This window comes from Thalassophryne amazonica, chromosome 4 (genome assembly GCF_902500255.1).
Source record: "Thalassophryne amazonica chromosome 4, fThaAma1.1, whole genome shotgun sequence".
NCBI lineage: Eukaryota > Metazoa > Chordata > Actinopteri > Batrachoidiformes > Batrachoididae > Thalassophryne > Thalassophryne amazonica.
Window position 1 is genome coordinate 92,541,410 of NC_047106.1, and position 26,310 is coordinate 92,567,719.

At 38.6% G+C, this 26,310-nt stretch overlaps 1 protein-coding gene across 3 annotated transcripts in view; it reads right to left on the minus strand.

Moving 5' to 3' along the window:
- LOC117508488 (neprilysin-like) overlaps nt 1-26,310 on the minus strand; it is a 237,433-nt gene that overhangs the window by 198,712 nt on the left and 12,411 nt on the right. For 2 of the 3 annotated variants that reach the window (XM_034168258.1, XM_034168259.1), the window contains exon 2: nt 6,905-7,072. In XM_034168258.1, the coding sequence (XP_034024149.1) occupies nt 6,905-7,072 (168 nt within the window). Of the gene's footprint in view, nt 1-6,904; nt 7,073-11,168; nt 11,331-26,310 lie in introns of those variants that run through there. The other variant, XM_034168260.1, reaches the window with a different exon arrangement.

A 26,310-nucleotide genomic window follows, 5' to 3' on the forward strand; every position in this document is an offset into this window, starting at 1 on the left:
ACATTTCGTGGAGCTATTGTGGGTACAACTATGATGAATACTGTATCTTTTCACCTTTGCAGGCTGAGAACCTGAGTGAACCATCTCATCATTCATACACTGCCACATGGTGAAAACTTTGAGCACATTCAGAAACAGCACTACTTCAAACTGGGAAGGGGGAAATTACTCGCTAGTTTAATGCACCTCTGTTGGGTATCACACGAGGTACATGTTCCCGATCAACATTTGGGTGAATGGGGGGGGCGGTGGTCTAAGCTTTTAAGAGCCCAGGAATGGATGGTGGACATATCACAGCCTTAACAAACATCTGGTGTTGAACCGTGGGGGAGGTGTTTTGCACTTTTCTTGGCAAGAACTTCAGTGGTTCATCATCCCTGTTTTTCTCCTCACATCTCTTCTGTCTTGACAATACAGTCATACCAAAAAGGTCATGAGGTGATGCTGGAGTGTCAAGCACATGTTCTTTCTTTTTAGCTGACAGAGTAGCAAGGTTAAGCCAACCTGCAATACTATGACATCCATAGCTCTTTCCAAAACCTGGATGGACATTTTATGGAGGTAGAGGCAGTGATCTGTGACTGTGCAGAACTCAGTGAGGCTGTCATTTATTCTTGCAGCTTGGCTTGAAATGCAATTAAAATTAGAGCCCAACAGAGATATCTGTTGGCCGATAATTTTGGCCAATATGAGCTTTTTACAAAAATATTGGTATCAGGGTTATTTCAGCCCAGTCTCACGTTTTTTTCTTTGTTTGCTTGTTTGTTTTTTTGTGCTCCAGTCACGAAATGAGTCAAATTTTCGTGACAGGGGTTTTTTTTAAACTCACTATTACTAACCCTTCTCCTACCCCCAACCATAACCACCCCCGCTTCACTTTTAATTTCGTGCAATCATCATGGAATGAAATAGAATGAATTTGTGAGGCGCTTTTCATCACAATATGATGAACCAATAGTTTAATGTATATTTCGTGCTGCTGAATCACAACTTGTCGTGAGACCAAGTTGGTTATTTTTGCCAATGCAGAAAAACACTTTGGCTATTGAAAATGGTGTCATTACCTCGTTTGTCCAGCAGAGGACACAACAGTAGTATTGCTTACAATGATGTCTATCAGGCTCAGTGTGTTGTATGGCTGGGGGGCCTGGCTGCCTTTTTGTTTCTGTCTTTTGTTTTTCCTTCCAGGTGGCTTGCATTTGGGACTGAGTGGCTGTGTAGCTGAGTTTATCAGGACCTCACCCTGATCACCTGCGGCTCGTCAGGACTCACAGCTGTGGTGCATCTACATGGATTGGAACATGGTGGCATTTAAGACTGGAGTACACAGTGTGTATTTGCCAGAGACTCGACCTTGTGACCAGACGGGTGAGATCGTCGTCTCGAGAGCCATCTCATCATCAGTGGATGCAGAGAACGTCCAGGTTTGATGCATGGTCTGTGAAAGAGGAGGGGGTGAGGTCTCACGCTCGTCAGCACACTTCCTGAGGTACGTTAGATTTTGTGACTAACATTTATACAGTCAGTAAATATGGTGTCCCTCACACCTTATTATATTGAGCTGTATGTAGTCGTTTAATCAGCTTCCACTGCTGTGGAGTTTTGTGAACTGGATGTTCCATGCCTGCAGGTTGGGAAGCTGATTAGTAATTAAGCCAGGAAGTGTTTGCTGTTTGTACACCTTTGAGCGTTCTCTCTGTGTGTTGAGTGTGGACTCACATAATGATTCCTTCTTTCACAGACTCGGTTTGTCGCAGCCACCTGGGGGGTGTCGGCGGGGTCCTTGGGTCCGAACCAGTTCTGGCTCCGGACCGTTAGCGCTGCTGGGAGCGCACCGCAATCCACCACGCCAGACCGCGCACTTTTATATTTTTCACAGCACTGTTATGTTCATTAAACTCTGTTATCCTTTGTACCGTGCTCTGCTTATTTTATACTGGGTCCTTCAAACGCTGGTCGGTTCTCCGGGCTGCGTCCGACACATAACACAGTGGACAGAAATGGCTGAAAACAAATGCAGGACTCAGATACGTAGCTCTGTAGTTTAAGACGGTTTACTGTAACAGTAAGCTGGGTTTGGTACACATAAAGGCAGTCCAACAACAGCAAAAGTACAACTAACATAAGGCTATGGCATGGTTGAAAAAACAGGCAGGTGGTCAGAAACACAAGGAGCAGAGCTGGAATTGAAGGACAAGGCACATTGATCTGGCGGGGAAGAGGTGTAGCCGATGGATCTTAAGTACACCCTGGTGATGAGCTACAGTTTAGAAACACGTGCATGGAAGGCACCAGAACTAGGGTGTGGCCAGACTGAGTGAAACACCCACCGCCAAGCATCAGGAGACAGACAAGAGTGATGGAGACAGACAGACCCAAGCAGGAAAAAAACAGTAAGAAAATAAACGCACACAGAAAACCAATGAAAAAAAATAACAAAACAGACCAGAAAATAAAACAGAAGCCATGGAAAAATCTCAAACCCTGACACTATCAAGCATTGTAAGCAAGGCCACTGGCAATGGGCTGGGACCCCATCACCCCTTGGTCACATTAACTACAAGAGATGAAGGCAAAGCAACCAGCTACCATTCATTTTTTAATCAGACTGGGCATTTCACAGCAACAAGAGACAAGTGGTCACTATGCCAGCCAGGCAAGGCCAAAATAGACAAGAAGTCTGTTTTATGCAAATGTTAATTGATCTGACAGTGACTGCCAAGCTGAGTGAAGGCAGTGTGATGTATGTTGGTCCTTTGTTGGTTATATTTACAGTTATTTATCATAAAGCTAATGTTTAAACTGTAAAACAGTTTCAATTACAACAGCTTCAGTTACATTTCTTTGTCACAGGAGTTTGATAAGGCAGGAAGCATTGGCATTTTTTTAGATATATCCATGTCATAAATGTTTTACTCCCTAACATTGGTATGAGTATCGGCTGTCAAAAAAATCTATATTGGCCTGGCTCTAATTAAAATACAAGTGGAAGTAAAGACTGGACTGGAAGGATGACAGCAATGTCTAAGTAAAAATAAATGACTACCACAGGCTCCACTGGAGGCATGTGGCTAAAACCCTGAGCCTCAGTTCCGTCACACTCCAGTGTTTGGATGCTGTCCCTAGTACGTTTTTTTTTTTTAATGCTAGGACACTGCAAACTCTTTCATGAGCTTAAAACTAAATGGAAAGAAGTTGCTTGCCAGTTTTGTGGACATTGGTCACTTTTTTCCTATGATAACTGCAATGACAGCACTTCAACCTGGATGACAAATCACTGAATGTTTGTGAGTACTTGCACACCTGCTTCCATCACAGACATGGGCATGTCCTGCATTTTGTGATCCGTTTTAACACTTGTTATGGTATGACAGCCCAATTTATATAAAGGAGGTCACATGACATATGCAGACACTCATTCCAACCAATTATGGCTGGTGTAATATGATAAAATCTTCTATGAGGTCATGCACAGGGAGTGTTCCTAATGTGAGACCTGAAACAATGAAAAATAACCATCTGGCTTGCACATCCTATTATTATTGTTTTGTACTGCGCACAGACACTGCATATGGCATGTCTTACATTTATTCAGTATGAATGGAGCATTTAATTTTGTGTCAGTTAATTATGATTTTGTGCCATGATTGTATTCTTATTTCTGGCCCAGTGGTTCTCCTTCTGCACTTTGAGATGAAAAGTCTATGAATGCAGCACGTCAATGGCCTTCCTTTACTTTTACAATTAATTATGAACTCAGCTGGAAGATAAACTAAGTGCATGAAGACTATTGCAGAGAAAAGAGAAAAAAGCCCTGGAAAGCCCACAGAATGCTCCAACTGATGACCATAAAAAGTGATGGATGGAGACAACACTGATTGACTTTCAGGAGAAAATTTCTGGATTAAAGTGCAAATTGTCCACTTTTAGTTCAACTCACAAACAACCTATTTATCAAATGTCTGTGGACAGCTCCATTCTCTCTTATTATTGTCACATTTCTTAACTTGATTAAAAAATCTGGGTCTTAAACTACTGCAGGAGAAAATTAGACCTATGCATCTTGGCTGTACATACATTTTGAGAATGTTTTCTGCATTTCTAAAATGCATGTTTTCTGATGTCATGTTCACAGCAAGGTTAATATATTAGGTTACTAGGTTCATAATAACCATATTCTACTGCTTTAAAAATTACATTATTATTATTATTATTATTATTATTATTATTATTATTATTATTATTATTATTATTATTATGTGTAATATTTAAGAATAAAGTAATGCAGTTTGAACCATGTTGCCTTTGAAACCAAGAATGGTTTTGACTGATTTTGTCTGAGCCCACTGACTCGAGTATGCACGTCCCAGCTGGCTGAAATCCACGGCTATGGCCAGAATACTTTGTGCAATCACATGTTCTTATGGCAATAAATAACTCTTGAAAAACAGCATGAATTTTCAGATGATGTTAATTTTGCTTGCAGGCTACACATTCCATGTATGTAAAAGTGTTTTTTAAAAATATATTCTCCACTGGGGGCAGCACGGTGGGTTAGTGGTTAGCACTGTTGCCTCACAGCGTGACAGTCGTGGGTTCAATTCCTGTGGCCTTTCTGTATGGAGTTTGCATGTTCTCCCCTTGTTTGCGTGGGTTTCCTCCGGGTGCTCCGGTTTCCTCCCACATCCAAAGACATGCAGGTTAGGTGGATTGGACTCTTTAAAATTGTCTGTAGGTGTGTGTGTGGGTGTGTCTGTGTTTCTTTGTCTGTTTGTGGCCCTGCGGCAGACTGGCGTCCTGTCCTGGGTGTACCCCGCCTCACGCTCTATGACTGCTGGGATAGGCTCTAGCCCCCCGCAACCCTTAATTGGACTAAGCGGTAGAAGATGAATGAATATTCTCCACTGGATGTATAATGAGTTGCGGTAAACTGCATTTTAGAATACCAAGTCCTACTTCCACAGTTATGCTGGTAAAAGTAACTCAAAAGTAATGCAGGACTTGAATAACATATTACAATTCAGAGACAGTAAGGTTGTAATGTAACTAATTACTTTGAAATAACCATAACTAGTAATCTATTATGTATTACATTTTGGAAGTAAACATTGTTCATATTTTAAGCCTATATATTTAAATGGTGTGAGGAAATCAGTTTTCTCAAAATGCTTGAGTTTGTTAAATTTCTGTAATGTGTAGATTAAAAGTGTCTACAGCATCACTACAAGTCTGGAGGGAGTAGCAAATATCTGTGCAGATCTATGCGGCCCATGAGAATGTGAACATAAATTTGGTCTCCATTTGTTTGGAAGAATGTGATAAATGTGACCCCACATCACAGCACGTGATGGCATTTTTAAAACGACAAATAAATAAATAAATTTAAAAACTAGCACATTGCCCATGGGGGTCCACAGACTCTGATTGGGTAGTGTTTATAAAATAGGTAGCTGAAGTTTTTCAAGGGTGGTTAAAAAAATTATGCAACGTTTCTATAATGAGTTGGAATGGTGTGTGAGTCCAGAATGTTTTTTAGAGCCGGAGACCTTAGACCTCAACTGTTTTAAGCAGAACTCAACCTTTTATTTCCTGTTAATTATGTAATTTTCAATGTTAATTTACTGTCTTAATGTAGTTATAAATTGTTTAGGTTCTCGTTGTCATGTACACATTATTATTATTATTATTACTATTATTATTACTTCTATTTTGTCATTTGATTTTGAAATGGACTGCAATGGAAATAAGTGTTTTCACTTTCTTGTGTCATCCATGCATTTTTAATGTATTTACAATTATATTATGTACTTACATTGAACTTACTAAATGGTAAATGGACTGCATTTATATAGCACTACACATCAAATGCCTCACATTCACCCCAATGTCAGGCTGCTGCCATGCAAGGCACCCACAACACAGCAGGAGCAACTAGGGGATTAAGGACTTTGCCCAAAGGCCCTTAATGATTTTCCGGTAAGGCTGGGATTTGAACCGAGGATCCTCTGGTCTGAAGCCCAATGATTAACCACTAGACCATCACCTCCCCCTAAATAAAATCATGCACACACACATTCAATATATATGATTTACCACCCCCTGCTGGAATGGCATGTGAGTCCAGAATGTAATTATCAATGTCCATTGTTCAGTGTTGTTAGCTAATATCCATAGTTTCTCCAAAAATATTAGTCCTATCAATGTTCTGTTTCATCAGCATTCATCCTTGACCCAAAATACATCAGCATACCAGACGGTAAATGTCAGCTCTCGCCAGTTTGTCCGTGATCTAAGTTATATAGATGGATGGATGGATGCAGAGCTTTTGGTATTTTCTGCATTCTGCCTCAAGCAGGTGCTTTTACTTTTACACACCCATAGAGACAGCGGTGGAAGACCTCAAATGCATTACACTTCTCCCTCATGATAACGGCAACATGGCACTTACCTAAACTAACTAAACAAATGAACTACATAAACACAATAAATCAATAACACCAACAACACTGTTAAGCTAATGTGAACTACAATAACATTATTTAAAACCCCAAAACCCAGAATTCACATGGTCGATTGCAGCACAAAGTAAATTGTTCACTGTTGTTAGTTAATATCACTAATTTCTCCAAAAAATATTAGTCCAATTAACATTCCATTTTCGCAGCATTTATCCTTGACCCAAAATATATAAGTATACTAAACAGCAAATGTCAGATCTCAAAAGTTTCTCCATTATTGAAGCCACACACACACATATATATATATATATATATATATATATATATATATGCACACAGAGGCCACTTGGCTATTATAATACAGATGTGTAAACGCATTCAGTAGTGTTTGCATTTTTCCTTTATACACAAAGGACATGTTCACTGTTCAAACATTTGACACTTACAAGTCTTATGTGTGGCAAAGAGGATGATGAGCACGACGATGATGATGAAGAGCAATGAGACAATGGTAATGAGACCACTCTCCAGGGCAGTCCAGCGGTGCTTCTTGGGGGGGTTTGTCTCTGTCATTGTCGGGTGTCCTCCTTCAGCTGTCAGCTGTCTCAACTCACCTAGATGGAGACAGAGAGCAACAAAAAAGAGAAAGACACTGAGGTTAACTGATGTATTTCACAGAGTTCTAAAACATGCATAAAGTTAAAACAGAGTACAACCCCAATTCCAGTAAGTTGGGACATTGTGGGAAATGTAAATAAAAACAGAATACAATGATTTGCAAATCCTCTTCAACCTATATTCAACTGAATACACCACAAAGACAAGATATTTAATGTTCAAACTGATAGACTTTTTTGTTTTTGTGCAAATATTTGCCCATTTTGAAATGGATGCCTGCAACACACTTCAAAAAAGTTGGGACAGGGCAACAAAAGACTGGGAAAGTTGATGAATGCTCAATGAACACCTGTTTGGAAGATTCCACAGGTGAACAAGTTAATTAGAAACAGGTGAGTGTCATGATTGGGTATAAAAGGAGCATCCCCAAAATGCTCAGCCATTCACAAATAAAGATGGGGCGAGGATCACCACTTTGTGAACTGCATGAAAAAATAGTCCAACAGTTTAAGAACAATATTTCTCAATGTTCAATTGCAAGGAATTTAGGGATTCTATCATCTACAGTCCATAATATAATCAGAAGATTCAGAGAATCTGGAGAACTTTCTACACGTAAGCAGCAAGGCCAAAAACCAACATTGAATGCCTGTGACCTTCAATCCCTCAGGCGGCACTGCATTCAAATCCAACATCATTGTGTAAAGGATCTTACTACGTGGGCTCAGGAACACTTCAGAAAACCATTCTCAGTTAACACAGTTCGTCACTACATCTACAAGTGCAAGTTAAAACTCTACCATGCAAAGCGAAAGCCATACATCAACAACATCCAGAAATGCCGCCGCCTTGTTTGGGCCCGAGCTCATTTGAAATGGACAGACACAAAGTGGAAAAGTGTGCTGTGGTCTGATAAGTCCACATTTGAAATTGTTTTTGGAAATCATGGATAGGGATGGGTAATGATAAGATTTTATCGATATCGATACCATTATCAATCCAATTCCTTATCGATACCTCCTGTGAATGTTCTGTGTACCACAAGTAGGCTTTATGGGTTTTCTATGTCAACAACATTTTATTGAGTCTTAAAGTAAATAAATATGAAATTAGTTCCTGGATCCTTGATCTCTGGACATGAATAGAAATAAAATCTGTAGTTTTTGTCAAAAGCATTTCCTTTCAGACATTAATGGCATGATTGTCACTGCATACATCTGAGCTGAGCTCAGCTGGCTGATGGAGTCTGCAGCCATACCTTCTTGGGCTGCTGCACATCAGTGCAGGATGTCTCATTTTGGGAGGGGGAAAAAAATTTTTTTGATTAATTGCAGTTTATTGTTTGTATTGCAACATTTGGAAAGAGGTGTCATTTGATTTAAATGGCAATTCACTTTGAAGTTATAAATTCCGAGCGGACTCGACTCAGCAGAGAGCGACGCAGACCCTGTCCCTGTGTAAAGGCGGTTTAAAAAATTGATCCAGCATCGTCAACACATACCATAACGATGCTTTCTGGAGTCACTCAGTGTATTACAACCCCTGGCAAAAATTATGGAATCACCGGCCTCAGAGGATGTTCATTCAGTTGTTTAATTTTGTAGAAAAAAAGCAGATCACAGACATGACACAAAACTAAAGTCATTTCAAATGGCAACTTTCTGGCTTTAAGAAACACTATAAGAAATCAAGAAAAAAAGATTGTGGCAGTCAGTAACGGTTACTTTTTTAGACCAAGCAGAGGAAAAAAATATGGAATCACTCAATTCTGAGGAAAAAATTATGGAATCACCCTGTAAATTTTCATCCCCCAAATTAACACCTGCATCAAATCAGATCTGCTCATTGACATTGACCCTATGCCATGACATTGACCCTATGTGTCTTTTTGCAAGGAGTGTTTTTGCAGTTTTTGCTCTATGGCAAGATGCATTATCATCTTGAAAAATGATTTCATCATCCCCAAACATCCTTTCAATTGTCCAAAATATCAACATAAACTTGTGCATTTATTGATGATGTAATGACAGCCATCTCCCCAGTGCCTTTACCTGACATGCAGCCCCATATCATCAGTGACTGTGGAATTTACATATTCTCTTCAGGCAGTCATCTTTATAAATCTCATTGGAAAGGCACCAAACAAAAGGTCCAGCATCATCACCTTGCCCAATGCAGATTCGAGATTCATCACTGAATATGACTTTCATCCAGTCATCCACAGTCCACAATTGCTTTTCCTTAGCCCATTGTAACCTTGTTTTTTTCTGTTTAGGTGTTAATGATGCCTTTCGTTTAGCTTTTCTGTATGTAAATCCCATTTCCTTTAGGCGGTTTCTTACAGTTCAGTCACAGACGTTGACTCCAGTTTCCTCCCATTCGTTCCTCATTTGTTTTGATGTACATTTTTCGATTTTTGAGACATATTGCTTTAAGTTTTCTGTCTTGACGCTTTGTCTTCCTTGGTCTACCAGTATGTTTGCCTTTAGCAACCTTCCCATGTTGTTTGTATTTGGTCCAGAGTTTAGACACAGCTGACTGTGAACAACCAACATCTTTTGCAACATTGCGTGATAATTTACTCTCTTTTAAGAGTTTGATAATCCTCTCCTTTGTTTCAATTGACAACTCTCGTGTTGGAGCCATGATTCATGTCAGTCCACTTGGTGCAACAGCTCTCCAAGGTGTGTTCACTCCTTTTTAGATGCAGACTAACGAGCAGATCTGATATGATGCAGGTGTTAGTTTTGGGGATGAAAATTTACAGGGTGATTCCATAATTTTTTCCTCAGAATTGAGTGATTCCATATTTTTTTCCTCTGCTTGGTCTAAAAAAGTAACCGTTACTGACTGCCACAATCTTTTTTTCTTGATTTCTTATAGTGTTTCTTAAAGCCAGAAAGTTGCCATTTGAAATGACTTTAGTTTTGTGTCATGTCTGTGATCTGCTTTTTTTCTACAAAATTAAACAACTGAATGAACATCCTCCGAGGCCGGTGATTCCATAATTTTTGCCAGGGGTTGTATTATGTCCACCAAGGACGTAATGAAATCATCTGTGTTTATTTATTTATTTGTCTGTCTGTCCATCTATCTGTCTAGATTTTGAAGAAATTTTAAACAAAGCTAGATATTAGGCCATGGAAGAATCCATGAACTTTTGGAGATGATCTGGATTCTGGATCAAGTTTCACTTTATATATGCTTTGAAGGATTACTGTTATCAGAATTACATCAAAACTACTGCACGGATTCTGACAAAATTTTCAACACAGATACATGTTAGGCCATGGAAGACTCCATTAAATTTTGGAGGTGATGCAGATTCTGAATCAAGTTTCACTTTATAACGGCTTTGAAAAATTACATCAAAATTACTTCATGGATTTTCACCAAATTTTCGCCACGGATACATATTAGGGCATGGAAGAATCCATAAAATTTTGGAGGTGATCCGGATCCAGATTCTGGATCAAGATTTTACTTCATATAGGTTTTGAAGGTGTACATCAAAACTAGATTAGAGATTAGATTAGATAGAATTGATCACTTGGGAAGACTCCTTCAGGGAAATTGAGGTTCCAGCAGCATTGTATAGCAGCGCACAGGGTAAGAAACACACAGAGTGTCAAAAGTGAAATTAAAAAAGAAAAACAGTCTGCAAATATAAATACATAATATAAATACCTCACATACTGATCAATACAGGTTTTCTGGCTACGACTGTTCCTCTCATTCCCGACCTCTGTCTTCCTGGATTCTCACCAAATTTGCACCACAGATAGATATTAGGGGTTGGAAGACTCCACTGAATTTTTGGAGGTGATCCAGATCCATTGGTAGATTGCTCTTGTTCTCACTGAATTGAGGCTAATTAAGCAAAACCTACTTATGGTTGAATTGCAAGCTTTTCAAGTGAAAAAGCGAGAAAGAAAAGCCAACCCCAAAATGAGCAAAAAACAATCACTGCAATCATCAAATGACACATGATACAAACAGAATTTGTAACAGTGTCAACCGTGGAAGTTCTTACACTCTTCTTTACATTACAATAGAAACAACCAGTTGTAAAAGGCATAAAATAAGACAAACCTCTCCCCTGATCCACACAATGAAGTGTTGTGATTCTCTCTGGGTGAGAACTTTAAAAAGTTCACGTAACAAGAAGTTTGGTCTATCTCTGAAGGCAATTAATCCTTAATCCCTTACAATTCTGCACATGTACGCAGCGTGCTCTCACGTACACTTTTACAAATGGGTCTCAGATGGGTGGGACTCATCCTGCTGGCTGGGAGGAGAACACTGTATGACCAAAAGAAAAAACAAAACTCCTCACTTTTCTTAGAACAGTTACAAAACATCACATATGGTACATACACAGTCACATCCAAATGCATCACTCTGACACACTCGTCCTTCTTTGTGACTAAAGTAAGTAAGTAAGTAAGTAAATTTTATTTATATAGCAACTTTCACAGACAAGAGCCACAAGGTGCTTCACAACATAAAAGCAAAGTACACCACACAAACATCAGACAATGGCCGAGACATAAAAACATAAAACATAACATAGGATCACAGAGCAGCCTAAAAGCTAAGCAAACGCTTAAGTAAAAAAGAAAGTCTTAAGTTGGCTTTTAAAAGTATCGACAGAGTCCAGTGAGCGCAGAGAGAGCGGGAGACCATTCCAAAGCCTGGGAGCAACAGCCTGGAAGGATCGCTCTCCTCTGGTTGCAAAATGGGTGCGAGGAACCATCAACAGATTTTGGTCCACAGACCTCAAAGCCCTGGCAGGGGCATAAGGCTGGATGAGGTCACAGATATAGGGAGGCGCCTGGCCATGTAGAGCTCTAAAAGTTAAAACCAAAATTTTAAAATTGATCCTGAAGGACACTGGCAGCCAATGAAGTTCCTTTAAAATTGGGGAAATATGAGTCCTTCTGTTAGCTTGTGTCAGAATTCTTGCTGCAGAGTTCTGTACCAACTGCAGTCGACGCAACTCCTTCTTGTTTAAACAACAGCCTAGTGGAAAGCAAACTACTTATTATCCACTGTGGTGAATGTAATTATTGTACACACCATCAATAGGTGCTCACAGGCACCTGTGACCTGTTTTTGTTTGAAGACATGTTTCTTCAAAAGGCCAAAAGGCTAAGATGTGTTTGAAGAGTCAATGAGACAGTAGGCTGACAAGCTGATATGTTAATGACAACTTCCTGACAACCTCTGTGCTGCAGCAGGGGGGCAGAACTTTCATGTCAACTTTCCTCCTGTTTTATTTCGAGCAAACACATCACTGTGACAGTATTCCCGCAGCTCAAATAAAGCCATGTGCGCCTGCCAGCACTGGAGAGACTGCATCTCATGTGTGCTTCCACTAATCCTGACATGTTGCATGACAATGAAAAGAGCAAAATTTATTTTCAAAAAGGGAGAGGTACCAAGGAGGAGTGTAGGAATGTGCAAAGGAGCGGCAAGGAGGAAGGACGTGAAAACAGACCATTTTTTAACCAACTGGTGACATATATAAATGGACTGCATTTATATAGCGCTTTTCCATCTGCTTCAGACGCTCAAAGTGCTTTACAGTTATGCCTCACATTCACCCCGATGTCATGGTGCTGCCATACAAGGCGCTCACTACACACCGGGAGCAATAGGGGATTAAAGGCCTTGCCCAAGGTATGGCACAACAATGGGCCTCAGGATCTCGTCACGGTATCTCTGTGCATTCAAAATGCCATCAATAAAATGCACCTGTGTTCTTCATCCATAACAGACGCCTGCCCATACCATAACCCCACCACCACCATGGGCCACTCGATCCACACCATTGACATCAGAAAACCTCTCACCCACACGACGCCGCACACGCTGTCTGCCATCTGCCCTGGACAGTGTGAACCGGGATTCATCCGTGAAGAGAACACCTCTCCAACGTGCCAAATGCCAGCGAATGTGAGCATTTGCCCACTAAAGTCGGTTACGACGACGAACTGGAGTCAGGTCGAGACCCCGATGAGGACGACGAGCATGCAGATGAGCTTCCCTGAGACGGTTTCTGACAGTTTGTGCAGAAATTCTTTGGTTATGCAAACCGATTGTTTCAGCAGCTGTCCGAGTGGCTGGTCTCACACGATCTTGGAGGTGAACATGCTGGATGTGGAGGTCCTGGGCTGGTGTGGTTACACGTGGTCTGCGGTTGTGAGGCTGGTTGGATGTACTGCCAAATTCTCTGAAACGTCTTTGGAGACGGCTTATGGTAGAGAAATGAACATTCAATACACGAGCAACAGCTCTGGTTGACATTCCTGCTGTCAGCATGCCAATTGCACACTCCCTCAAATCTTGCGACATCTGTGGCATTGTGCTGTGTGATAAAACTGCACCTTTCAGAGTGGCCTTTTATTGTGGACAGTCTAAGGCACACCTGTGCACTAATCAGGGTGTCTAATCAGCAACTTGATATGGCACACCTGTGAGGTGGGATGGATTATCTCAGCAAAGGAGAAGTGCTCACTATCACAGATTTAGACTGGTTTGTGAACAATATTTGAGGGAAATGGTGATATTGTGTATGTGGAAAAAATTTTAGATCTTTGAGTTCATCTCATACAAAATGGGAGCAAAACCAAAAGTGTTGCGTTTATATTTTTGTTGAGTGTATATTTCATGTCATTCTTCATACACACATTAAAACACAAAACTAAAACATACTGTACTGTGCTTGTGTACATTTGGAAACCTTCTAATTGTCCAGGTGTCCCCTGCAAAAGAGATCTTGATCTCAATGGGACTAACCTGGATAAATAAAGGTTAAATTCTGTGTGTGTGTGTGTGTTATGATATTGTGGATGTTAATGTGTGCAGTCAGCAAAATGACAAAGTTTTTAGCTCACTTGTCAACATTGTTTCAGGGTTAAATAAATATTAACCAGTTTAAAGATGTGACGTGGACGGCTGTAAGGAAACTTGTTCTCTATGGATGGGGGGTCGCTCAATAATTACCATCTGTTGACGAGCCAGTGTTTTTGTTGACTTACAGCAGAGTTTACTAAAAAAAAACCCACTGAGTTAATTGTCAAAAACCCAGTGAGTCTTACTTTGTATAGACATTAGGACTGTCTGTCAGGGTCTGACATTTTGTCGGGGTTTCTGTTTGGTCTGGTTTTTGTTATTTTTCTTTTTGCTCATGCATTGGTTTTCTGTGTGTTCATTCTCTTATTGGGGTTTTTCTGCTTGGGTGTGTCTGCTGCTATCTCTCTTGTTTGTTTCTCTGGCCATGCCCTGTTTCTGGTACTTTCCATACACACCTGTTCTTGATTTGCTGATTGACCCAATCTCAATTCTCTTTTGTACCCCTTCCCCTTGGCCCTACCCCTACCCCTACTCCTTTAAAACAAGGGGTAAGGTGAAGGGGTATGCCTCTAGCCCTATGAATTGAGACACCCCTCCGCCTTAGGAGAAAAAAAAAAACTGCCGGTGTCAAACTGCCGTCTTCACTGTTTAACATGGCAACCGAAATGCAACTTGTTGCAGTAGCCTGTTTGCTCTTTTTATTTTCTCACCTTTCTGCATAAATGCAAAGAAATAGAAGAAGTCACAGATTTCTTTGACGCATTGCAATCATGTCATGTTAATAAATTTAATTAATTTGTAATTGATAATAATAATAATAATAATAATAATAATTAATAGTATTAATAATAATTAATAGTGTTAATAATTAATTGATTAGTAATTTATTAATGTTAATGATACTGGTATTAATCAATAATAATAAATAATCTTTGATTAATCATGTATTGATTGATTAGTAATTAATGAATTAGTAATTAAAATAATTTATGATAATAATTTATTAATTTATATAGCGCCAAATCACGACTAATCGCCTCAAGGCGCTTCACAAACATCATTTAAAAGCAGAATAAAATGTAATAAGATTAAAACACAATAAAAAAAATTTAAAACATAAACAAGTAAAAGAAGTAAAATAATAAAAATAATAAAAAAGACACACAATCATATAAAATACTAATGATAAAACAGGAAAACAGTTTATTTATTTAAAATAAATAAACACTTGAAATATATCAGTCTGTGTGCAATGAATGTATACATTATATAAGTTTCACTTTTTGAATGGAATTACTGAAATAAATCAACTTTTTCATGATATTCTAATTATATGACCAGCACCTGTATGTATGTTTTGGGCTGCATCTCGTTTGGTTAATATTTCTTTTTCAAATTCTCCCATTTTTTGCATCCAGCTCTATTTCCTTTAGAAATTTCCTTGACAAATAATATCAGTGTATTAGGACGTCACATTATGTGTTACACATATACATGTGCGTCTGTATATATTTTCCAACTTATATCCATTGAAACTTCTCATTTTCTGCCTGAAAGTTTATTAGGAGTCGAGTGTGTTCAGGGCTCCTGTTTGTTTACTAAATACACACACGTGTTACAGACCTTGAAATCCAACAGCAGGCGTTGATATTATACAAAGATTTATGAACATACAAATTAACGTGCTTATCCTTTATCATAATTTTCTCCATTGTGAGATATAAAAGTGTCTTATCATAGCATTCGTGTGTATGTGCATTATAACGCCATAGCGCACGAGCGACGTTACGACATTCTTCAGAAGGACAATATACGCAACGTGCATCCAGCAGCATACACGTTGCTGACATAGACAACTGCCTGTAAAGTTTTTTGGCAAGTTATAACTTTCTAAACAGCATAATTTGTAATGAAAGCCGCTTCTTTCTTTCGGTACCATGTTTGTTTTTTCGGAGAGAGCAGTAAGCTCCTCCTACCCCTCCAAACGGAGTGTGCATCCAGATTCACTCCAAACAGAGGGGTTTGTAGCCCTCCGCCTACCCCTCTGCCTCGCTACTAAAAGAGAATTGAGACACCCCTCCATCTCTCATACCCATGCAAAACGGAGGGGAAGAGGTAAGGGGAAGGGCCAAGGGGTAGAATTGAGACTCAGCCCTAGGGTTATATAAGCTCAATGGTTGTGTTTGTTCCTTGCCAGATTGATGCGCCTTGTGCCTTCTCTCCAGCTATCAAACACGTGTTCCATAGTCCTGCCTGCCTCATAGTGTTCTCGACCTCCTGCCCATTTGTTCCGACCTCGCCTAAGCCTTAAAAAAACTCCACATTATTTGTCTGATCATAAAGATTCCATAAGGATAGTAAGTCCCTTCGGCTGCTCCCTTGTCTGCACTCGGGGTTGCCACAGCAAATCCAAGTTGGATCTGCATGTTGGATTGGCACAGGTTTTACGCCAGATGCCCTTCCTGACGCAACTCCACATTACATGGAGAAATGTGGCAGGGGTGGGATTTGAACCCGGAGCCTTCTGAACTGAAACCAAGTGCATTAACCACTTGGCCACCACCCCTGCAAAGATTCCATAAGGATATAGTTTAAAATATCTGACTAAATTTTATGGCGTTATGGGATAAAAACAGTAAAAATTGTGACAAATGCCTGTTTCAGTTTGTGCACGGGTACTTTTCTGTCCTTTCTGCAAAATCAACCACTATCTGCTCTTCCATATTCCTTTCTTTGGTACCTCTCGTCCACGTCGTGACACCTGGATAGTGGATCACGTAAAGGATGGCCTGTTGGGTTGAAATATGGTGGGGACCTTTTTGTGACCTTTGGCCACAACAGTAAAAATGAAGGCCCAACAGGAACCCTAAACATGAGATGGCTAATGGGGCTCTAGTGAAACATGAAGTCCTCAAAGGTAGATTAGACAGAGGAGGTAATGGCTGGAACCCAATGGCTCTGAAGGCAGATGATTGCTGCAGCAGGTAGTCAGATACCAATGATCGGACCACTGTAAGGGCCCCTTCACACATAACATGATTGAGGCAGAATGGTGCACGAAGGAGGAGTCAAATGCCCCTTGTGAAAAATCGGCGCTGCCTCAAATGACTTGTACAGCTGTTGCTACAACCATTCGTGCACACCAGCGGCCAAAAATCAGCGAGTGCCCTGCGAGTGCCAATTTGACTCAGCTCTTTGCAGGTGTCGACGACACACACACACACACACACAGACAGACCATGGATCCAACATTGTCAGCAGTGGCTGAAGGTCCGGGAGTCTGGTCACTGTCCAGTGCAGTGCACTGCTAGACCAGTGATAAAGTTTCTGTCTGTTAATCAGAGCTTTTGTAAATTGCAGGTTCGAATCCCACGAGTGGCATTTATTTTTTATTTAACCAGTGTTATTTAACCGTAGGGTACTGTATTGAGTCCCCTTTTATTTTTCATATCAACCCAGTGATTTTCACTGGGTTGATATATAATATATCCAATATCTACTCTATCAGTGTCCAGTGATTGCAGTAATTATTTATATACCCGGCTGGACATAATAAGACGTAATGAGAGAGGACTGCTTCATGCATGTCATTTCATGATGGTACGTCTGTGATCATGGGTCATACACAGAGGAACAGACAGTTCATACTTGTATTGTCTGCTCAATAAGAGGGATTCAATAAATTGCGGTGTTTTTATGGTGTGTGTTTTTTATTTTTTCCTCCACAGCAGCAGGGATGTGGTTTCACATGTTCTAGCTGCTCACACGTATGAGCGTGCACGAACCATCGCCGGTGTATCATGCATGCCTGTCCGAACATGCGTCCCTCCCAACAGCAGGTGAAATGTTTCATGTCAATGATTTGTCATATTTACACATCCATTAAAGCAAATAACTGCTCAGTAAAAAAACAATATCATGTAATTTCGTACTTCTAAATTTACAGAAGACAGAGATAATGACCACAGACCCTGCAAGATAGAGACACCGGTATAATTAGTTAACATTATATTTGCCTACATTAATCATTCCTCACAGTGATAAAACTAAAAATCCTGGGGTGATCATACATCTTGCATTGTCCTTTGACTTACATCTTACAAAGATTACAAAGATTACAAAGAATTACTTGTTTTTAACTTGTGGACAACATGAAGATTAGACTTATTCTGTCCAGTTATTGGTTCTTGGATTTGCTAAATGTAGAATTTATTAATTTCCTGAATTTTCAGACACTAGTATTTGAAGTCCTCAACTAGTTCAGAATGCTGGTGCTAGTTATAACAAAGAGGAGAAACATTGACCTTTTGACCTTAGCATCACTTCACTGGCTTCTTGCTCATGCAAGGTCAGTGTTTAAGATTCTGTTGTTAGGATATCAACTTGAAAATGAATTGCACCCTCTTATCAAGTAGATCTTGTAAAACCTTGGCTTCTGGTTTATTCTTCTCTACAAGAGTCAAGACAGAAGTCAGACTACCAGAGCAAGAATTTTAGCTGAGGAAGCTTCTGTGATTTGAAGCGAAACGTCCTCACGTCAAGCAACCCAGTCCAGTCGAAGATTCAAGCTTCTCTACTATGGAAACCACCTGGACAACTGAGAGCCTACACAGAAACTCAGGACAATAAACTTGCAGGACATTTAAGGTAGCTGACCCTGTCCTATTTTCAGGATCAAATGGTTACATTTTATGTTGGGATTTGTCCACGAGGGCAGTATATTGGCGCTACTCTATGAGTTGGCAAAGTGAAACTATAGGTTGCATTTCCTATTTTTATGCTCATACAACCGGGGGTACTTTAGCATTGCTTTCTAGATTTATAATGTCCAAAACATACATCCTTACTTTGAACATCCACTTGGATCAAACTAGTTTGGGAATGATGTAACCCAACACTAGAAACATGAAAATACAGTTTCTGCTTAGAACAAGCGGATTAAAAAAAAAAAAAACTGGTTTGAAGCCCTGCAAACAACACAATGCTAGTGATAATGTTAAGGGAATATTCACCATGTACAACATCCACTGCAAATGAAATAACTAGAGCAAATGTTCAAGACGCATAGGAAAAAATACACTGAGCTGGTATCCAAATATGTTGAGTCAGGTCAACTGCACTTGTTTAGATCCTTGAAGACATTTTGCTCTTCATCTTCAGCCAAGCTTTTCTGGCTAAACATGACAAGCAAAACATCTTCAAAGAACTAAACTCAAGTGACTTGGATACCATGACCTGGATGACTGACAATCTCCACATTAATGTGCACTGAGTTGTCTTTATTCAGATCATATATATATATATATATATATATATATATATATATATATATATATATATATATATATATATATATATATAGTAAAACTTGCATATAATGGATTCAGCTTGACCAGCAAATTTTGTCCATTATAATCAAAATCCACGATATGTATAAAATGAACAAAATCCGTTATATGTATGTAACAGATTAGTTACAGTCAGGAGGCACCGAACAATCTACAGGGAATCCCCAGCACAAATTACGGTTAAAAAAAAAAATAATATATATATATATAAAATAATAAAAAAATAAATAAACGCCTGCCTTAAATAACTGCCGGACATTATGTGCATTAAAAAGATTACATTTATACATTACATTTATACTTTTTTCTAAGTCCGCTGCAGAATGGTACCTTAAAATCCTAAAGCCTGATTTATACTACAACTCTGTAACTCTGTGTCCATGCAATGTTGTTGACGTGCACATGACCCTTTTAAAGTTCTCAGTTGCGTTGGTGGGTGTCTTATTGCAATTTACCACAGGAACAGTGACTTTTTCCAGATCAGTTTGTCACTCAATGAGCTCCACTTATTTATACAATCATCAAACCCCAAACTAACATTACGGTACATCCAATTTCCCTCCATGAATTGCAGTTCATTTGTGTGTCTTTGTAGTTTTTAAACTCTGTGGTCATATTTGCAGACTTTTCTGCCAAATGTATTTGATCCATGACTGAAATGTAATTGGTGGGCGCACTGAAAAAAACTTTTAAAATATGAAGAGAGAGGAAGGAGTGAAACCGGAAAATTGACCAGTCACAGCCCTTGCGGTCTCTGTCATTAAAGCAGTTGCGTATCAGGCTACGGGGAGGGTTTGCAGCCACACAGAGGGCTCTGATCTAAAGCGGTTGTCTCTGGTTCACCACACCCAGAGATGTGTGAAACTTAACACCATATTACGGTGCAGAAAGCAAGCAGCATTTTGTTACTAACTGCCAGCCTTGATTAAAGGCTTGCCTTGTTTAGGCTCAGGGTCTGAGCACGGTTTGAGTGTCAGTGGTGAACTTAATTTCTAACCTCTGTTGCGGCTGGGCGCACCAGACTGCTTTGTCCAGTACATGCGAGGGGTTATTAATGGAAACACATTGCAATGGGGTGGGACGTTTTTGTCAGATGTGACCGAAAAGCTGTGATACAAAATACTGTGTATATGGTGTTAATTACATGGAAAACCATACAAAAGCATTGGGACTTTTGCTTTTGTCCAGTGAGTGCAAATTATCTGGTTTATACAATAATGGTTTAGCTCGAGTTTTACAATAGATAGATAGATAGATAAATAGATGATGCTACTAATTAAAAGTACATGAACTGGTTTACAAAATAAATACAATCAATGAATGAAGCTTTCATAAATCTAAAAGTGTTGTTTAAACAATCCTCTCAGGGATAATCCAGATCAGATTTTACTACTTTTACATAGAGTGCTTTCTGAACTGGACCCAGTGCAGTGAGGTCCAGATATAGGGGAAGATAAAAAACAAAGCAGTGAACTGCAGAATAATGAAAGCAGCCTCTACTACAAATGAAAAAAGACACCAAGCAGTGTTGATATGACAAGATTGCACTGCCTTGTTTAAGTGTACTTTGGTGTCAAAGCTGACTTTGCTAAAATATTCATACTTGAAGTGTCATCTGAATGTACTCAAGATGGGGGAAAACAGCTTAATTTCCCCAAAGCAGGAGTGATGATCCACAAAAAGGGAGAGTAAGGATTTTTGTTACATTGTTTGTTATATTTAAAACTGGTTGGGTTGAACCAGTGATAAACTTTACTTTTTGTTCATTTATTACTGGCCTTATTTATTTTAGATTTTTTAATTTGAAGCTGGTTGTTCAAAAAGAAAGTGACCTTTTTTTTTAGGGATTTCCCCTCCTTTTCTTAAGATGCTTACATTATAATATTTACTTTGTAGAGTAAGTGGGCAGGGGTGGTGGCCAAGTGGGTAGTGCACTTGGTGTTATTGCAGAAGGTTCATTGTTCAAACCCTACCCCTGCCACATTCCTTCCATGTAATGTGCAGTTATGTTAGGAAGAGCATCTGCTGTAAAACTTGAGCAAATTCAACATGCAGATCCACCTTGGATTTGCTGTGGTTGCCGAGTGCAAACAAGGGAGCAACCGGGGACTGACTTACTTTGTCAACTAAGTAATGATTTTGTTTAAAACAAGTTTGTTCAGTGTCTTTATAGTCATGTAATTGAAGACTTGATGTAAGATTAAATGTTTTACTAACATGATTAAAATGGGCTTTTTTTAAAGTGACAAAGTGACAAAGTTTTTTAATTCGGCACACAAAATATTCAAATAGAAAAAAATGAACAATTCCACAAACAAACACAGACAAAACTAGTGAGTCCGAAAGGGTGTGGGCTGAAGCAAAGCTTATTAGCACCCACCCCTGCTAGTACAAGTCCAACAATTCTAATCAGTCATATTTACATAAATATAAATTCACTACTACATGTCGACACACAGACATACACATCAATATACTATTCACTTATAATTATATTTATATTGTACCAGATCATAAGAAAGTCAAATCAAGGCACTTTACGCCAGTAAGGACTAACCTTACCAACCCCCAGAGCAAGCACTAGGCAACTGTGGTGAGGAAAAACTCCCTATAAGGAAGAAACCTCAAGCAGACCAGGCTCTTGGAGGTGACCCTCTGCTTGGGTTGTGCCACATATACCTATATACATACGTATATACTTTACAAACATAAATATATACATACATATACACAGTCACTTATATACATATACACCTACCCATATCTATATATCTACATACACATATACATACCCACACATTCAAATATACAATAAGTCCCACTTATAAATTGAACATTCCATATAAATCAAATTATATTTGCTTCTTTATGATACTTAGACATAATGTTCTTTTTGAGTAGTTTCTTAAATCTCACTAAGGTACTACTCATTCTAACCTCTGTTGAACATTTGTTCCATTTCCTCACCCCAACCACAGACACACAAAAACCCTTTACATTTGTTCTTACTGGTGGTTTCATAAAAATTGCACAACCTCTTAAACTATATCTGGATTCCCTCAATCGGAACAGACTCTGGACATGTCTCGGTAAGGCTTGGTTTTTCGCTCGAAATAAAGTTTGAACTGTAATGTAATCGACCAAATCAATGAATTTTAATAAATTTAAAGACACAAATAGAGAATGAGTTGGTTCACGATATTGTTTATTGCAGATGATTCGTATGGCTCGTTTTTGCAAAAGGAATATTGGATTGGTATTTGATTTGTAAGTGTTTCCCCATGACTCAACACAATATGTCATATATGGTACCATCAGAGAATGATATAAAGTAAGTAACCCTTCTTGCGGCAGTAGGTCTTTGGCTTTATACAAAATGGCTATAGTTTTTGACAATTTTGATTTCACATAATTTATATGTGGTTTCCAGCTAAGTTTATTATCAATTATAACAGCTAAAAATTTATTCTCTGTTACTAACTCAATTTCCTTATTGTTTATAGTTAAATTTTTACATTTGGGTGCCTGTTTATTTCCAAATATAATACATTTAGTTTTCCCAAGGTTGAGTGACAACTTATTAGCGTCAAACCAAACCTTAAATTTTTCCAGTTCTTTCTCCACTATGTCCAGAAGCTGTTCAAGATTTTCACCGCTACAGAACACAGTTGTATCATCCGCAAAAAGGACACATCTCAGTGAACTCGACACCCAACTTATATCATTTATATAGATTATAAACAACAAAGGACCCAGCACTGAGCCCTGCGGCACCCCACATGTGACATCCCTGAGTTCAGAATTTGTATTATTGAATTGAACATACTGAAATCTGCCTTGTAAATAACTAGCTATCCATTCATATGCCAGACCTCTGATTCCATATTTCTGCAGTTTACTTAATAGTATTCCATGGTTAATTGTGTCAAACGCTTTCTGTAAATAAAAAAAAACACCTATTGTGTATTGTTTATTATCAATTGCAGTTGCTATACTTTCCACAAAGTCCATCAAAGCATGTGATGTAGTTCGAGACCTTCTGAATCCATATTGTTCTTCACAAATGATGTTATGCTTCAGTAAATAATCATTTAATCTTTTAGCAAATATTTTTTCCAAAATTTTGGAAAATTGTGGCAGGAGTGATATAGGTCTAAAATTAGAAAATGTGTGTTTGTCACCAGTTTTAAACAGAGGAATTACTTTGGCTATTTTCATTTGAGAAGGAAATTTACCAGTACTTAGTGACATATTGCAAATATAATTGAACGGTTTTACTATACAATCAATAACTTTTTTTAATAAAGCCATATCCAAATTATTAAAATCAGTTGATTTCTTACTTTTTGAACCATGAACCAGATCAAGTATTTCCCTTTCATGAGTACCACCAATGAACATTGAAACAGATTTGTTAAACGTTGAATTATTTACCCAGAAGTTATTAGTTGATGAGTCAATCTTACTGGCAAGATTTTTACCCACATTAACGAAGTATTCATTAAAGTGTTCAGCAATAGACTCGTCGTTATCAATCGTGATGTAGTTGTTACTCTGAAAAAATGAAGGATAATCTCTAGTTACTCTATTCTTTTTTACTATTTCATTTAATATGTTCCATGTGTTTTTGATGTTATTTCTATTTTTGACAAGTAACTCATTATATGTTTTTTTTACTGAGTCTCATGATATTGATTAACTTATTCTTATATGTTTTATACTTACTTTCAGCTTCCTTAGTTCGTAGTTTTATGAATTGTTTATATAGTACGTTTTTCTTTTTACATGCCCTCTGAAGTCCCTTAGTTATCCATGGTTTGTTGCTATATTGATTTCTATATATTTTGTCAACAAATGGACAGTGTTTATTATACAAACTGGAAAAAATGGAAATGAAAGCATCATATGACCTGTCAACATCATCAACAAAAACATCTGACCAATTCTGACTTGATAAATCCTCCCTTAAATTATCAATTGTTTCAGGTGTTACTTTTCTACTCATGAATTTGATATTGCTTCGATACATACAACAACCCTCCAATGCAACGACTGAGAAAACTGGCAAGTGATCACTGATATCACTGACCAGTAGTCCCCCACTAAGATTACCGGATATAACGTTAGTTAAAATATTGTCAATGAGAGTTGTTGAGTCCATAGTTATTCTGCTAGGATGAATGATAGTTGGAAACAGTCCTAAACAGTACAAGGTGTTTATAAATGAGGTAATTTGTGGATGATTGTGAGGGTTTAAAAAATCTATATTGAAATCTCCACAGACAAATAAATGCTTATTTCTGTTGATTTTGTTGTACATTCCTAAGATAATGTCTTCAAAGGTGTCAATATTTGTCCCAGGAGCTCTGTAAATGCAACTAACAACTATGTTTTTGGAGTTTATAGATGTCATTTCTATGGTAACACATTCCGTGATGTTGTCCACTGTAAATGACATTTTGGCTTTTTTTACAGTCTGTTAAAATCATAACTAAAACAATATGTTTTATGAGTGAGATTGTTGATTTTTGAACAGCATTTGTCCACACACTCTCGCTTGTCACTAACAGCTCTGTGTAAAAAAACAAAAAAAACAATTCTGTGTATTTTTAGACTAATATTTCCCACATTGGCAGTTTTAATGTGATTTTCATTAGTGATCATTTTTATCCTCTGTAATGTGCAAATTACAGCAGTTCATAATTTTGGAGCCTACACTCAAAAAATGAACCACTGTCTCTTTGAGAAAAAATGATGTAACAATTTGCTCAGATTTTTAAAAGTTATTTAAACTTAACTAAAATTATTTCAACTTAACTCAAGACATCTTGTGCCATTAACTCAGTTGAAAGTTGAAATAACTAAATTGAAAAAAATTTTTCTGTCTCAATTTTTCACATTGAGACAGCAGTTCTTTTAGAATGTGAGTAGTAAAACACATCCGTGTGTGTGTGTGTGTGTGTATGTACATATATATATATATATATATATATATATATATATATATATATATATATATATATATATATATATATATATATATATATATATATATATATATATATATATATGAGGGCTGTCAATAAAGTAACGGTCCTTTTTATTTTTTTCAAAAACTATATGGATTTCATTCATATGTTTTTACGTCAGACATGCTTGAACCCTTGTGCGCATGCGTGAGTTTTTCCACGCCTGTCGGTGACGTCATTCGCCTGTGAGCACTCCTTGTGGGAGGAGTCATCCAGCCCCTCGTCGGAATTCCTTTGTCTGAGAAGTTGCTGAGAGACTGGCGCGTTGTTTGATCAAAATCTTTTCTAAACCTGTGAGACACATCGAAGTGGACACGGTTCGAAAAATTAAGCTGGTTTTCAGTGAAAATTTTAACGGCTGATGAGAGATTTTGAGGTGATTCTGTCGCTTTAAGGACTTTTCACGGTGCGAGACGTCGCGCAGCGCTCTCAGGCGGCGTCATCAGCCTGTTCAAGCTGAAAACCTCCACATTTCAGGCTCTATTGATCCAGGACGTCGTGAGAGAACAGAGACGTTTCAGAAGAAGTCGGTTTCAGCATTTTATCCGGATATTCCACTGTTAAAGGAGATTTTTTTAATGAAAGACGTGCGGACGGATCCGTGCGTTGGGACGCAGCCGACGCGGTGCGGCGGCACAGAAAAAACACCTCCGTGTTGATAACCATTTGTAAAATCCAGGCGGATTTCAGTGGAGTGAGTATATGAGAAATTGTTTAACAGGCAGGACATGTTCCAACTTGTCCTTAAGGCTTTCAACAGAGGTGTTTTTCCTGTGGCAGAGCGTCGCGGCGGCTGCGTCCCGACGCGCGGACCCGTCCGCACGTCTTTCATTAAAAAAATCACCTTTAACAGTGGAATATCCGGATAAAATGCTGAAACCGACTTCTTCTGAAACTTCTCTGTTCTCTCATGACGTCCTGGATCGATAGAGCCTGAAATGTGGAGGTTTTCAGTTTGAAACAGGCTGACGACGGTGCCTGACAGGCGTGGAAAAACTC